This window comes from Bos indicus x Bos taurus, chromosome 3 (genome assembly GCF_003369695.1).
Source record: "Bos indicus x Bos taurus breed Angus x Brahman F1 hybrid chromosome 3, Bos_hybrid_MaternalHap_v2.0, whole genome shotgun sequence".
Lineage (NCBI taxonomy): Eukaryota > Metazoa > Chordata > Mammalia > Artiodactyla > Bovidae > Bos > Bos indicus x Bos taurus.
The window spans coordinates 35,115,741-35,132,125 of NC_040078.1; the positions used below are offsets into that span (position 1 = coordinate 35,115,741).

The window sequence follows — 16,385 nt, forward strand, 5'->3', positions numbered from 1 at the left end:
TTATTCTTCTCTAGCCATCTTCCTTTTTGATTTTGTGACTTTGTGTGGTAATTGCTTTGACCTCTTTCTCTTTCTCTTGTCTGTTATAGCTTTTTGCTTTGTGATTACCATGAAGCTTACATAAAACATCTTATAAAGTATTTTAAGCTGAATACAAGTTAACTTTGCATACAAAAATTCTACCCCTTTACTTATTTTCGTGGGCTCCAAAATCACTGTAGATGGTGACTGCAGCCATGAAATTAAAAGATGCTTGCTCCTTGGAAGAAAAGCTATGACAAACTTAGACAGCATTAAAAAGCAGAAATATTACTTTGCAAACAAACATCCGTGTAGTCAGAGCTATGATTTTTCTAGTAGTCATGTATAGATGTGAGAGTTGGACCATAAAGAAAGCTGAGCCCCAAAGAATTGATGCTTTCAAACTATGGTGTTGGAGAAGACTCCCGAGAGTCCCTTGGACTGCAAGATCAAAGCAGTCAATCCTAAAGGAAATCAGTACTGAATATTCATTGCAAGGACTGATGCTGAAACTGAAACTCCAATACTTTGGCCACCTGATCTGAAGAACTGAGTCATTTGAAAAGACCCTGATGCTGGGAAAGACTGAAGGCAGGAGGAGAAGGGGACAACAGAGGATGAGATGATTGAATGGCAACACCAACTCAATGGACATGAGTTTGAGTAAGCCCTGGGAGTTGGTGATGGACAGGGAGGCCTAGCATGCTGCAGGGCATGGGGTTGCAAAGAGTCAGACAAAACTGAGCGACTGAACTGAACCCCTTTACTGCCCCCAAAATTTTAACTTTTGATATTCAGATATAATGTGTCTTGGAGAAGTCCTCATTAGGTATGGGGACTTTTGAGTTTCATGTACTTAGATGTTCATGAAAAAGTGAAAATGAAAGTCACTCAGTTATGTCTGACTGCAACCCCACAGACTATACAGTCCATGGAATTCTCCAGGTCAGAATACTGGAGTGGGTAGCCTTTTCTTTCTCCAGGGGATCTCTAACCCACGTCTCCTGCATTGCAAGCGGATTCTTTACCAGCTGAGCCACAAGGGAAGCCTGAGAATACTGGAGTGGGTAGCCTATCCCTTCTCCAGCAGATCTTCCCAACCCAGGAAGTGAACCGGGGTCTCTTCCATTGCAGACAGATTCTTTACCAACTGAGCTATCAAGGAAGCCTCCTCAAATCTGGGTGAAATTTTCAGCCATTTTTTTTTAAAGACGCTTTCTGCCCTTTTTGGAGAAGGCAATGGCACCCGCTCCAGTACTCTTGCCTGGAAAATCCCATGGATGGAGAAGCCTGGTAGGCTGCAGTCCATTGGGTCACTAAGAGTCAGGCACTACTGAGCGACTTCACTTTCACTTTTCACTTTCATGCATTGGAAAAGGAAATGGCAACCCACTCCAGTATTCTTGCCTGGAGAATCCCAGGGACAGTGGAGCCTAGTGGGCTGCCGTCTATGGGGTCGCACAGAGTTGGACATGACTGAAGCGACTTAGCAGCAGCAGCAGCAGCCCCTTTTCTCACTCTTTCCTTCTCAGACACCCATAATGTGTATATTTTTCTTGATGGGGTCCATAATTCATATAGATGTTTCTCATTTTTTCTTTTATTCTTCTCTGACAGGATAATTTCAAATGATCTGTGTTTGAGTTCACTGATTCTTTATCCTTCTTAAGTCTGTTGTTGATATTCTGTATTGCATTTTTCATTTCATTCATTGTATCTTCAGCTCCAGAGCTTCTCTTTAATTCTTTTTTTATGATTTCTGTCTCTCTGTTGAACCTCTAATCTTGTCCATGTGTTTCTTTTCCTGATTTCATTGAGTAGTCTATCTGTGTTATCTTATAGCTTGTTTAACTTATTTAAAACAATTATTTTGAATTTGTTGTCAATTTGTAGACCTCCATTTCTTTGAGATAAGTTACTGAAAAGTCAGAGATATGTTCAAGAAAATTAGAGATACCATGGGAACATTTCATGCAAAGATGGGCTCGATAAAGGACAGAAATGGTATGGACCTAACAGAAGCAGAAGATATTAAGAAGAGATGGCAAGAATACACAGAAGAACTGTACAAAAAAGACCTTCATGACCAAGATAATCACGATAGTGTGATCACTGACCTAGAGTCAGACATCCTGGAATGTGAAGTCAAGTGAACCTTAGAAAGCATCACTACAAACAAAGCTAGTAGAGGTGATGGAATTCCAGTGGAGCTATTTCAAATCCTGAAAGATGATGCTGTGAAAGTGCTGCACTCAATATGCCAGCAAATTTGGAAAACTCAGCAGTGGCCACAGGACTGAAAAAGGTCAGTTTTCATTCCAATGCCAAAGAAAGGCAATGCCAAAGAATGCTCAAACTACCAAACAACTGCACTCATCTCACACGCTAGTAAAGTAATGCTCAAAATTCTCCAAGCCAGGCTTCACCAATATGTGAACCGTGAACTTCCTGATGTTCAAGCTGGTTTTAGAAAAGGCAGAGGAACCAGAGATCAAATTGCCAACATCCGCTGGATCATAGAAAAAGCAAGAGAGTTCCAGAAAAACATCTATTTCTGCTTTATTGACTATGCCAAAGCCTTTGACTGTGTGGATCACAATAAACTGTGGAAAATTCTGAAAGAGATGGGAATACCAGACCACCTGATCTGCCTCTTGAGAAATTTGTATGCAGGTCAGGAAGCAACAGTTAGAACTGGACATAGAACAACAGACTGGTTCCAAATAGGAAAAGGAGTTCGTCAAGGCTGTATATTGTCACCCTGTTTATTTAACTTATATGCAGAGTACATCATGAGAAACGCTGGACTGGAAGAAACACAAGCTGGAATCAAGATTCCCTGGAGAAATATCAGTAACCTCGGATATGCAGATGACACCACCCTTATGGCAGACAGTGAAGAGGAACTCAAAAGCCTCTTGATGAAAGTGAAAGTGGAGAGTGAAAAAGTTGGCTTAAAGCTCAACATTCAGAAAACGAAGATCATGGCATCCGGTCCCATCACTTCATGGGAAATAGATGGGGAAACAGTGGAAACAGTGTCAGACTTTATTTTTCTGGGCTCCAAAATCACTATAGATGGTGACTGCAGCCATGAAAGTAAAAGACGCTTACTCCTTGGAAGGAAAGTTATGACCAACCTAGATAGCATATTCAAAAGCAGAGACATTGCTTTGCCAACAAAGGTTCATCTAGTCAAGGCTATGGTTTTTCCTGTGGTCATGTATGGATGTGAGGGTTGGACTGTGAAGAAGGCTAAGCGCCGAAGAATTCATGCTTTTGAACTGTGGTGTTGGAGAAGACTCTTGAGAGTCCCTTGGACTGCAAGGAGATCCAACCAGTCCATTCTGAAGGAGATCAGCCCTGGGATTTCTTTGGAAGGAATGATGCTAAAGCTGAAACTCCAGTACTTTGGCCACCTCATGCGAAGAGTTGATTCATTGGAAAAGACTCTGATGCTGGGAGGGATTGGGGGCAGGAGGAGAAGGTGACAACAGAGGATGAGATGGCTGGATGGCATCACCAACTCGATGGACATGAGTTTGAGTGAACTCCGGGAGTTGGTGATGGACAGGGAGGCCTGGCGTTCTGCAATTCATGGGGTCACAAAGAGTCAGAAACAACTGAGTGACTTAACTGAACTGAACTGGAAAGTATTGTGTTCTTTTATCAGTCTCATGTTTTATTGATTTTTCATGTTTCTGGTATCCTTGAATTGATATATACACATTTGATGAAGTCTGAAGTCTTTCAGACTTTCCAGAGTGGTTTTGGTGGGGAAAGACCTTCACTTGTGGGTAGGTACAAGGGTGCCAAGTGGGGGGTATGTGGCTGCTCTGATTCTGTGAAAAGCCCAGTGACATAATTTCTGTGCAACTCTGTCAGCTGACTTTGGCATCAGTGAAGATTACCAGGATCCTCAATGGCCAAGGCTGTAGAGGTCTGTAAAGTGATGAGGACTGTTGGAGTCTTTGATGCACAAGTCGTCTGGAAACCTCTTGATCTCCTTGTCTCCAGTGGAGCTGTCCTAGCCAAGGGGATAAGTCATGGTGCTGGATCCAGCTTGTAGGGTCCCCTGTGATGGTAGTGCACAGCTACTGATGTGCGGGTACCTGTGGAACAGCCTTTGAGCCAGGGTCTGGAGCACAGATGCTCATGGATTGACAGTAGTTCCAAGGTTCAGCATGCTGGCTAGTTCTCCCTGGCAGTGCCTTCAATATCTGTGGTGCAACCATGCATGGAGAAGCCACAGAGCTGGGGATTGAAGTGCAGGCTCTTGTACAGTGACTGTGGCTCTGGGGTCCAAGGCACTAACTAGCCTGTAGTCACAGTGGCTCTGGTGTTTGAGATGTAGGTGTGAACCAAGAAGCCACAGAGCAGGGGTTTGAACACATGTGTGCTAGAGCAGCCGTGCTGCTGGGGCCTGAAATGTGGGTGCGTGGGGGGAGTAGCCAGGGCTCAGGGGTTATGGCGGCCACAGGCCTGGTCCCAGGATGGTGCAATAGAGGCTCCCTCTGGTGAGGGTGCACAGCATCTTCATCTCCATTGCGTCCACGGCAGCAACATCTGTTGTTTACTTTGGCGGCAAAAGCTGCCAGTGTTCTCTCTGGAGCAGGCTCTGGAGTCTGCACTGATGCCACTTCAGGTTCCTTCACTGTGAAAGCTGTGGGGAATCTATGGCTGTTGTGGGGCCTGTTGAAGTCCTCAGTGGCAAAGGCTGCTGGGGCCCTCCATAGAGCAGGCCGCTGGAGACCATGATGACACCTGCCACTTGGTGGATGTCAACCCTCACCCTTCTTTGTTTCTTGCCATCTCCACACATATCAGCTAAGTGAGCCTCATCAGGGATTGTTTCTGTGTGATCATTCTCCACTTTTTTTTTTTTTTTACTCCGTCATGTAGTTATAGTTTCTTAATTGGATTCTTGAACCCTCTCAGGGATCTTCTCATTTCTGGGTAGCTGTCTAACTATAGTTTTCTTGTTGGGGGAGGAATAGTACCTTCTGCTCTGCTATCTTACTGAGGTTGCTAACATCTCCTTTTGTTTAAGAAAAAAGAATGGCAAAGGCAAAACTCATTACAAAACTTAAAAGAAGCATTTTATAACTATTAGAGATTTAATTCACTTGGAATATATAACAATTCTAAATATGTATGGATCTAAAAACGTAGCCTCAAATTTATGAAGCAAGATGAAACAATGATTGTAGTAAGAAAGTTTATTGCACATTTCTCAGTAATAGTACAAGCACACAGGAAAATATCAGTAAAAATAGAAGATTTCAATAATACCACTGGGAAATCCCATGGATAGAGAAGCGTGGTGGGCTACAGTCTAGGGGTCACAAGAGTTGGACATGACTTGGTGACTAAACCACCACCACCAACACCATCAATCTTTACCTAACAAGTATAACTAGAATATTGCATTCAAAAGCTGCAGGGTATGCATTATTTTAAGGACCCATAGAAAATTCACAAGAATTGACCATATGGTGGGTCATAAAGGAAATGTGAAAAACTAAATAGAATTTGAATCATGTAGAATATGTTCTCTAACCTTCATACAATTAAACAAGAAGTAAGGTTATTTACAATAAAACATTTTTGAAAGGATTGACAGGATAGCTTGATTGTAGGTTATTTTAGAATTGAGTTAAAAGAGATGGTCAGGGGAAAACTACTACCAGAGAGAGTCAAAAGGTATAAGGTTAAACTTCAGTCCATTTTATTCATTTATTTATTCATTCAACATTGAGTACTTAGTGCCAAAAGATGTAGAAGTGACTTAGAAATTGTCTTTCCTTTTGAAAGATCATAGGCAAGTATGAGAGAAACACATACAAGTAAATAATTAAAAAGAAATACAGAATAAATTCCATTAGAGGAATATTCTACAAAATATCTGGATCAGCATACACTGAAACTATTAAAGTTATCAAAAACAATGAAAATCTGAGAAACTTTCATAGCCAAGAAAGTCTTAAGGAGGTGTAATGACCAAATGGCTTGTGGTATCTCAGGTGGGACCCTAAAACAAAAAAAGGAACTAAAGCCTGAACTTTAGTTAATAATAATAATATATCAATATTGGTTTATTAATTGTAACAAATAGATCATAATAATATGAGATGTTACCATTAGGGGAAACTGGATGCGGGGATATGTGGGAACTCTCAGTCCTATCTTAATAAATTGTACAATGGATCTCGATAAATACTCTCTAAGATTTTCTGAAAGTCTTAAACTATTCCAAAAAATAAACTTTTATTAAAGATAGGAAAATTGATGAAGCCCAAAGAAGTGGCTTCTACAATAAATATGTAGGAAGTATTTAATTAATTTTTATAATGTTGCTAACTTTGTTATAAATATTTTTTTAATTTCAGCATTGATAGAGATGGAACAATGACAGTAGATTGGGATGAATGGAAGAACTACTTCTTGCTTCATCCTGCAAAAAATATCGATGAAATTGCTCATTTCTGGAAGCGTTCTACTGTAAGATTACTTTGTATTTTGCTCTATTTTTATTTTGCCATAAATGTCATATCTCTTATGATCACATAATCTCTTTAGATCTCACTGTCTAAAGTAACAGTACTCTTAGCAAGAAGTGTGCAAACATGGCTATCACAATAACTTTGTTTGCTAAAAGCTAGAACTTAATATAGATATCCATCTGCTGAAAAGGCCCACTTTGTGTTGAGAATAAATGACTCTTATACAGTTAATTGTCCTAGAAAAGTGGAAAAATAGTACACCCTTCTTTTTTTCACAGATACAGTGTACTCAATTAGGCCTTCTGTCATAGAAAATGTAAAGATTCAAAATTTTAGAATCAGAAAGAATCAGCTACATAATCTTTCTGCCATTTTAATATAAGTACTTGATTAAGAGTTGTGAGGAACAAATGAGATTTAGTAATAAGCTTTTTTTCTTTTTTAGATCTCAGGTACAGGGAGTTATGTGCTTAGTCGCTTAGTCATGTCCAACTCTATGCAACCCCATGGACTGTAGCCTGCCAGGCTCCTCTGACCCAGGGGATTCTCCAGGCAAGAATAGTGGAGTGGGATGCCTTTTCCCCCTTCAGGGCATCTTCCCAACCCAGGGATCAAACCCAGGTCTCCTGCATTGCAGGAGGATTCTTTACCATCTGAGCCACCTGGGAAGCCCACAGGGAGTTAAGTCAGTCATTTTTCAGGGCATAATATTTGCATCTACCATTGTAATTTTATGCCTCCTTTTCATGTACATTTTGGGGAAGACTAAGAGCATAATCTTTGATGTCAGATTGCCAAGGTTTAAACCCCACATCTGCCACCTACTAGCTATATAATCCCTCTGTGCCTCAATTTCCTTATTTATATATTGGGGATAATAATGGTTAGAGTTTTGAGAATTAAATTAGTACATTAGTATATTTAGAAAAGAGTTCAGCAGGTAATATATGTGTTCAAAATGTTATTTATTGTGATAGGCATTTTTCCATTTGTATTCTTGAATCTATATTCTTAAAAATTATACAATGTTTCATGTATGTTTTAAATTTACATAGATAGTATTGTGCTAAAGTTCACATCTTATTTCTTGTTTTATTTACTTGTTATGATTTTAAGACATTATTATTGTTATGTGTTCATCTAGTTTATTACTTCTAACTATGACATAGTACACATTGAATACATTTTCCTTATCCATTCCCCTAGTAAGAGATTGCACATATAAGTGATAACATACAGTATTTGCCTTTCTTTTTCTGACTTATTTCACAAAGCATAATGCCCTCAAGGTTCATCCATGTTGCTGCAAATGACATTATTTCCTTCTTTTTTTATGGCTGAGTAATATTTTATTGTATTATATATATATAATACAATAATATATATTACATATATGATTTTATATATGTATATATCTCCCACATTTTCTTTATGCATTCCTCTGTCAATAGACATTTTAGTTGCTTCCATGTCTTGACTGTTGTGAATAATGATATAGTGAATATCTTTTCAAAGTATGATTTTTGTCCAGGTATATGGCCAGGAGTGGGGTTGCCAGATCATACATAAGCTCTATTTTTAGTTTTTAAAGGAACCTCCTTAGTGGCTGTACCAATTTACATTCCAGCCAACAGTATAGAAGAGTTCCCTTTTCTCCACACCCTCTCCACCTTTTATTGTTTGTAGATGTTTTAATGATGACCATTCTAACCAAGTGTGAGGTGAAACTACCTCATTGTAGTTTTGATTTGCATTTCTATAATAATTAGCGATATTATCTTTTCATGTGCTTTTTGGCCATCTGTGTGTCTTCTTTAGAGAAATGTCTATTTAGATCTATGTCCATTTTTTTGGGGGGTGGGGACGAGCATGAGCTCATGAGCTGCATCAAGAGCTGCATGAGCTGTTCGTATATTTTGGAGATTAATCCCTTATCAGTTGCATCGTTTGCAAATATTTTCTCCCATTCTGTGGATTATCTTTTCATTTTGCTGTGCAAGTTTTTAAGTTTAATTAGGTCCCATTTTATTTTTGTTCTTATTTTCATTAGTCTAAGAGGTGGATCAGGAGAGATATTGCTGCAATTTATATCAGAGAGTGTTCTGCCTGTTTTTCTCTAAGATTTTATAGTATCCAGGCTTCCATTTTGAGTTTATTTTTGTGTATGTTGTTCTCAGTTCATTCTTTTATATATATCTGTCTAGTTTTCCTAGCACCCCTTGTTGAAGAGACTGTCTTTTCTCCATTTTATATTCTTTCCTCATTTGTCATAGATTGGTTGACCGGAGGTGCATGGCTTTATCTCTGGACTTTCCATCCTGTTCCATTGATCTGTATTTCTGTTTTTGTACCAGCACCATACTGTTTTGATGACTATAGCCTTGTAGTATAGTTTGAGTCAAGGAGCCTGATTCCCCCAGCTCTGTTTTACTCTCTCTAGAGTGCTTTGGCTATTTGGGGTCTTTTGTGTTACCATACAAATTAAAAAGATTTTTGTTCAATTCTGTGAAAAATACCTCTGGGGATTTGATAGAGATTGCACTGAATCTGTAGATTGCTTTGGGTAGTATAATCATTTTGACAATATTTATTCTTCCAGCCCAAGACCATGGTTTTCTCTCTGTTTTTGTCAACTTTGATTTATTTCATCAGCATCTTATAGTTTTCAGACTACATGTCTTTTTTGCCTCTTTACGTAGATGTATTCCTAGATATTTTATTCTTTTTGATGTGATGTAACATGGGATTGTTCTCTTAATTTCTCTTTCTGATCTTTTGTTGCTAGTATATAGGAATTCAACTTTTTTTATCCAGCAACTTTACCAAATTTATTGATGAGCTCTAGTAATTTTCTGGCAGCGTCTTTAGGATTTTCTACATGTAGTATCATGTCATTTGCGAACAGTGTCAGTTTAACTTCTTATTTTCTAATTTGGATTCCTTTTATTTCATTTTCCTTTCTGATTGCCATGGATAGGACATCCAAAACTCTGTTGAATAAAAGTGGGTGAGAATGGATATTCTTGTCCTGCTCTTGATCTTAGAGGAAATGCTTTCAGTTTTTCACTGCTGAGAATGATGTTAGCTGTGGGTTTGTTGTTTGTGGTCTTTATTATGTTGAAGTTTGTTTTCTCTATTCCCACTTTCTGGAGAGTTTTTATCATAAATAGGTGTTGAGTTTTGTCAAGAGCTTTTTCTGCATCTATGACATTATCATATATTTTTTATTTTCAATTTGTTAATGTAGTGTATCACATTGATTGATTTGTATATATGGAAGAATCCTTGCACCCCTGGGGTATATTCCACTTGATCATGGTATATAATTTTTTTAATGTGGTGTTTAATTCAATTTTCTAATATCTTTTTAAGAATTTTTTGTGAGTATATTCTTCACTGATATTGACCTTTAATTTTCTTTTTTTGTGTGTGGTATCTTTATCTGGTTTTAGTATCAGGGTGATGGTGGCCTCATAGAATGAATTTGGGAGTGTTTCTTCCTCTGCAGTTTTTGGAAATTGTTTCAGAAGGATAGGTGTTAACTCGTCTCCAAATGTTTGATGGAATTCACCTGTGAAGCCATTTAGTTCTGAACTTTTGTTAGTTGGAAGTTTTTAAATCATATTTTCCATTTCAATACTTGTGATTGGTCTATTTGTATTTTCTGTTTCTTCCTGATTCAGTCTTGCCAGTTTGTACTTGTCTAAGAATTTGTCCATTTTTTCTAGGTTGTCCACTTTATTAGCATATAGTTGCTTGTAGTAGTCTCTTATAATCCTTTGTATTTCTGTGGTGTCATTTGAAACTTCTCTTTTTTCATTTCTAATTTTATTAACGAACCCTTTCCCCTTTTTTCTTGCTGAATCTGGCTAAAGGTTTATCAATGTTGTTTATCTTTTCAAAGAACTAGCTTTTAGTTTTAGGTTAGGTTGTTCATTTGAGAGTTTTCTTGTTTCCCAAGGTAAGATTGTTCTGCTATAAACTTCCTTCTTAGAACTGCCTTTGCTGTGTCCCATGGATTTTGGGTTCTGAGGGTTTCATTGTCATTTGTCTCTAGGTATTTTTTAAATTTCTTCTTCAATTTTTTCAGTGATCTATTGATTGTTTAGTAACATATTGTTTAGCCTCCATGTGTTTGTGGTTTGTGTTTTTTACAGTTTTTTCTTGTAATTAATTTCTAATCTCATAGCATTGCAGTCAGAAAAAAGGCTTGAAATGATTTCAGTTTTCTTAAATTTACCAAGGCTTGATTTGTGGCTCAACATGTGATCTACCTGGAGAATGTTCCATGTGCACATTAGAAGAAAGTGTATTCTGCTGCTTTTAGATGGGATGGTCTATAAATATAAATTAAGTTCATCTGGTCTAACCTATCATTTAAGGCTTGTGTGTCCTTACTGATTTTCTGTCTGAATGATCTGTCCATTGGTCTCTTATGTTTTCTTCTGGTTAGTTTTACTGTTTCAGATCTTATATTTTAAGTCTTTAATCCATTTTGAATTAATTTTTGTGAGTAATGTAAGATAGTGGTCCAATTTCATTCTGCTGCATGTGGTTAGCCAGTTTTCCTGACACAGTTAGGAGACTATACTTTCCTTATTGAGTGTTCTTGTCAAATATTAGCTGAAAAGAAAGGATTGTAAATCTTTACAAAAATGATTTATAAATCATTTATTTATAAATAAATAAATTTCTGGGCTCTTGACTCTGTTCCATTGATTTATATATTTGTATTTATGCTAATACTGTATGTTTTGATTGCTATAGTTTTGTTGTATAGTTTGAAATCCATAAATGTGATGCCTTCAGCTTTGTTCTTTTGTATCAAGATTTATTTGGCTATTTGAGGTCTTTTGAGGGTCCATACTATTGGATTGCACCTCACAGACCTGAAAGCCTTGTACTTGTCTAGCCTTGAGACAGGAGAAAGAGCCTGGGGTCAGCAACAGAGACATCAATGGTTTAATGGATAGAGGGATTTACACAGCTAAAGCAAGGTCCTGGAGCAATATCCTACTATGTGCAGCACTTGGTAGGCAGAAGATGGTGGTAGTCTTTGCTCCTGGGATGAGGGTTATCAGTTACAGTGGGAATTGACATCAGGTTGGGTTATGGATTACCAGGGAAACTAGCAGAAGGACACACCCTCACCACCCCTTTGATAGTCTATTAGGGTGGAGATATTCTGATCTAAAGATTAGAACAATCTTTGAGTGGGCGAGGGCAAGTATATAAGAAAGTCTGTCATGTGAATAGGGTGTAGATGAAGCAGGCACTGGTCAAGCAGGGTGTGTACAGAGAGCAGGAGATCAAGCCATCTTGGGTGGCCTAATCACACATATACACGTTTTAGGACTTTATTTTTTCTGATTCTTTGAAAAATGCCATTGGAATTTTTCTAAGAATTGCACTGAGTCTACAGATGTCTTTGGGTCATATGGGTATTTTAACAGTACTAATTCTTCCAATCCATGAGCTTGTCATATCTTTTCATTTATTTATGTATTCTTTAATTCTTACATCAATGTCTTACAGTTTTTGATTGTCTTTTACCTCTTTGGTTAACTTTACTTTTAAGTATTTTATTGATGCTATTATGAATGGAATTTTCTAAATTTCCATTTTAGATATTTATTGTTAGTAAATAGAAATTCAACTGATTCTTGAATGCTGATTGTATATCTTGCAACTTTACTTATTTCATTGACTAGTTCTAACAGTTTTTTTGGTGGAGTCTTTAGGGTTTGTTTTTTTTTAAATAATATAAAATCATGTTATTCCAAACAGGGACAATTTTACTTTCTTTCCAATTTGTAAGCTTTTTGTTTCTTTCACTTGCTTAATTGTTGTGGCTAAAACTTTCACTACTATGTTGATCAGGAGTGGTGAGAGTGGTCACCATCATCTTGTTCCTGATTTTAAGGAAAAGCTTAAAACTTTTCATCACTGAGTATGATTAATGTTATATATGACTATATATATATAGTCATATATGACTTTTTTATGTTGAGGTACATTTATTCTACACCCAATTTTTTTGAGTTTTTTTTTTAATTGTAAGGACTTTTTAATCGTGAAGCATCAGCTACAAACAAAGCTAGTGGAGGTGATGGAATTCCAGCTGAGCTATTTCAAATCCTAAAAGATGATGTTCTTAAAGCACTACATTCAATATGCCAGCAAATTGAGAAAACTCAGCAGTGACCATAGTGACCTGTAGAAGTTCAGTTTTCATTCCAATTCCAAAGAAGGGAAATGCCAAAGAACATTCAAACTACCGCACAACTGCACTCATTTCACATGCTACCAAGGTAATGCTCAAAATCCTCCAAGCTACGCTTCAATAGTAGGTGAGCCAAGAACATCTAGATGTACAAGCTGGATTTAGAAAAGACAGAGGAACCAGAGGTCAAATTCCCAACATCTGCTGGATCATAGAAAAAGCTGGAGAATTCCAGAAAAATGTCTACTTCTGCTTTGTTGACTATGCTAAAGCCTTTGACTGTGTGGATTACAACAAACTGGAAAATTCTTAAAGAGATGGGAATACCAGATCATCTTAACCTGCCTCTTGAGAAACCTGTATGCAAGTCAAGAAGCAACAGTTAGAACCAGATGTGGAACAACGAACTGATTCCAAATTGGGAAAGGAGTATGTCAAGGCTGTGTATCATCAACCTGCTTATTTATGCAGAGTACATCATGCAAAATGCCGGGATGGATGAAGCACAAGCTGGAATCAAGATTGCTGGGAGAAATATCAATAACCTCAGATATGCAGATGACACCACCCTAATGGCAGAAAGCAAAGAGGAACTAAAGAGCCTCTTGATGAAGGTGAAAGAAGAGAGTGAAAAAGCTGGCTTAAAACTCAACATTCAGAAAACTAAGATCATGGCATCCAGTCCCATCGCTGCATGACAAATAGATGGGGAAACAATGGAAACAGTGACAGATTTTATTTCCTTGGGCTCCAAAATCACTGCAGATAGTGACTTTAGCCATGAAATTAAAAAACACTTGCTCCTTGGAAGAAAAGCTATGGTAAACCTAGACAGCATATTAAAAAGCAAAGACATTACTGCAATAAAAGTCCATCTAGTCAAAGCCATGGTTTTTCCAATAGTCATATATGAATGTGAGAGCTGGACCATAAAGAAAGCTGAGCACCAAAGAATTAATGCTTTTGAACTGTGATGTTGGAGAAGACTCTTGAGAGTCCCTTGAACAGCAAGGAGATCAAACCAGTCAATCCTAAAGGAAATCAGTCCTGAATATTCATTGGAATGACTGATGCTGAAGCTGAAGCTGTAATACTTTGCACCTGATGTGAAGAGCCAACTAATTGGAAAAGACCCTGATGCTGGGAAGGACTGAAAGCTGGAGAAGAAGGGGTTGACAGAGGATGAGGTGGTTGGATGGCATCACTGACTCAATGGACATGAATTTGAGTAAACTCCCAGAAGATGGTGAAGGACAGGGAAGCCTAACATGCTGCAGTCCATGGGGTTGCAAAGAGCTGGATATGACTGAGCGACTGAACAACAACAAATCATAAAGGATACTGAATTTTGTCAAGTGCTTTTGTGCATCTATTAAGACGATCTAATTGTTATCCTTTGTTCTGTTAATATAATGTGTCATATTTATTGATTTGTATATGCTTAAACATCCTTGCATTCCAGAGATAAATCCCATTTAATGGGAGTATGGGAGAAGGAAATGGCAACCCACTCCAATGTTCTTGCCTGGAAAATCCCAGGGACGGTGGAGCCTGGTGGGCTGCCATCTATGGCGTCACACAGAGTCAGACACGACTGAAGTGACTTAACAGCAGCAGCAATTGGAGTATGTGATCTTTTTAATATACTGTTGAATTCTTTTTGAACTACAATAATGAACAAATGTGCATTTGCTTAGAATGCCACCTCTACAAAACTTATGCTTCAGCAGATTATCAGCAGAGGTGTTGGTCTCAGGGCCCACTCACCTCTCCATCTTCTCCAAAATTACATGATTTACCAGGTTTATCATTCGTTATTACATTAAGTTAATTAACAAACCACAAATTTAGAATAGCCTCTGACACAAAATAAGGACTTGACAACCAGAATGTGTTATTATTTGTCACTATAATACCATTACCTTAATATATTACAAACTATACAATTTGATGGAAGGTAAAGAAAGACCCTGGGTCTTTACCACTAGTGCCACCTGGGAAGCCCTTGTTAAGTAGTTGGGAAGATCCTTTGGAGGAGGGCATGGTAACCCACTCCAGTATCTTGCTTGGAGAATTCCATGGACAGAGGAGCCTGGCGGGCTACAGTCCATAGGGTTGCAAAGAGTCAGACACGACTGAAGCCACTTAGCACGCACCTAACTACTTAATAGTATCTATTTGTTTTATAATACCATGGGCAAAGAGATGCTTTCTGAAATTTCCTGGATGCCTCAAAATTCTGAGTTATAGCACTGGAATAAGCCAGTGAAGTAGAGTGTGTTATTTGTTATCAATATGTTTTGCTCCTCTCTCCTTTGGACCCATCTGCAAAGGATTTCTCCCTGGCCCCCTCTCTATAGCATAAATCTTCCTACCTCATTGATGTCAGTTTTGTGGTGTGATATACTTGAAAACTTCCCATGCCAAGTGCTGTACCTGGGCATTGGATTGGATTCCTCTCATTTACTCTCATTTACTTTACTCCTGTTATTGTTCCCTCTCTCTTGCAACATCAGTATGAGAGATAAGAAACTATAGCAACAACATCCCAAAGACAGTGACTTAAATAAGATAGAAATCTATTTCTTATTCATGTAATAATAAGGCTTGCTTAAGCTGATAGGGTACCTCTGTTTCACGAAAGCCTTGAGAAATCCACTGGTTCTTTCTGTTCTCCAAGATGTTGTCCTCATGTGCATAGTTGAAGCTGGGTCATTGCTTCATTTTTAAGGATGTGAAGTGGAGGTTGTACATATTTACTCTGTTCATAACTAACTGGCCAAAATCTAGACTAGTGTCTACACAAGCTCCTAGGGAAGTGTGGAAATGTGGTTTCTATTTGAGTGGCCATTTACCCAGGCAAAATGCAGAACGTGGATGTGACTGGGTTGTCACAAAACAAAAAAAGAGGATAGAGTCTGTTGAGCAGTAGTCTCAGTCACAATCAATTTTTGCATCTCTGTTGTATCATTCCCATAAGCGTACAAAAACACTACAATTTCTCCCATTTAAAAATACACCCTTGACCATGCCCCCTCTTCTAGTGACTGCCCATATCACTGCATTCTTTCAATGAAGCTGTTTTCTAAAGTGTCTATTTAAACTGTCATCACATCATCCATTTCTATTTTTCTTTTTTGTTATTTCAGAAAACCAAGCCTTCTGTCACAATTCAGTGCCTTTGTCTGAAAGTAAGAGTTGGTCTGGCAGTAACACATGCCAAATGGTACGGAAGTCAGTGTAGACGTTCTTTTTGTTTTTATAAAATTCTTTGTTATTGTGACATAAACAGCACAAATACAAAAAAGTATAAATAACATAAGTACAATTAGAAATTGTATCATTAACCCTAATGTACTCACTACCAAGTTAAGAAATCGGCATTCTCCTTACTTTAAAACCCTTGTGTCCTCCCCAGTCATATGCCTCTTCTTCCACCAAGAGTTAACCAATATACTGAATTTTCTGTAAACCATTTTTCTCCTTTTTCTTTATACTTTTAGCACCAAGTATGTATGTATAAGCAACGTATTATTTGATTTTGCCTGTTTTTGAACTGTATATGATATTTTAACATTCTACTTATTTACATTAAACTATGTTGATGTTTGTATTCTATTCTTTTTCTCTCATATAGT

The 16,385-nt window shown here is 37.8% G+C and overlaps 1 protein-coding gene across 2 annotated transcripts in view; it reads left to right on the plus strand.

Annotated features, from left to right (window-relative positions):
- The window catches only part of LOC113890481 (calcium-binding mitochondrial carrier protein SCaMC-1-like), an 87,901-nt gene that overhangs the window by 30,028 nt on the left and 41,488 nt on the right, over positions 1 to 16,385 (plus strand). For both annotated transcript variants that reach the window (XM_027538352.1, XM_027538351.1), the window contains one exon: positions 6,411 to 6,522. In XM_027538352.1, the coding sequence (XP_027394153.1) occupies positions 6,411 to 6,522 (112 nt within the window). The remainder of the gene's footprint in view (positions 1 to 6,410; positions 6,523 to 16,385) is intronic.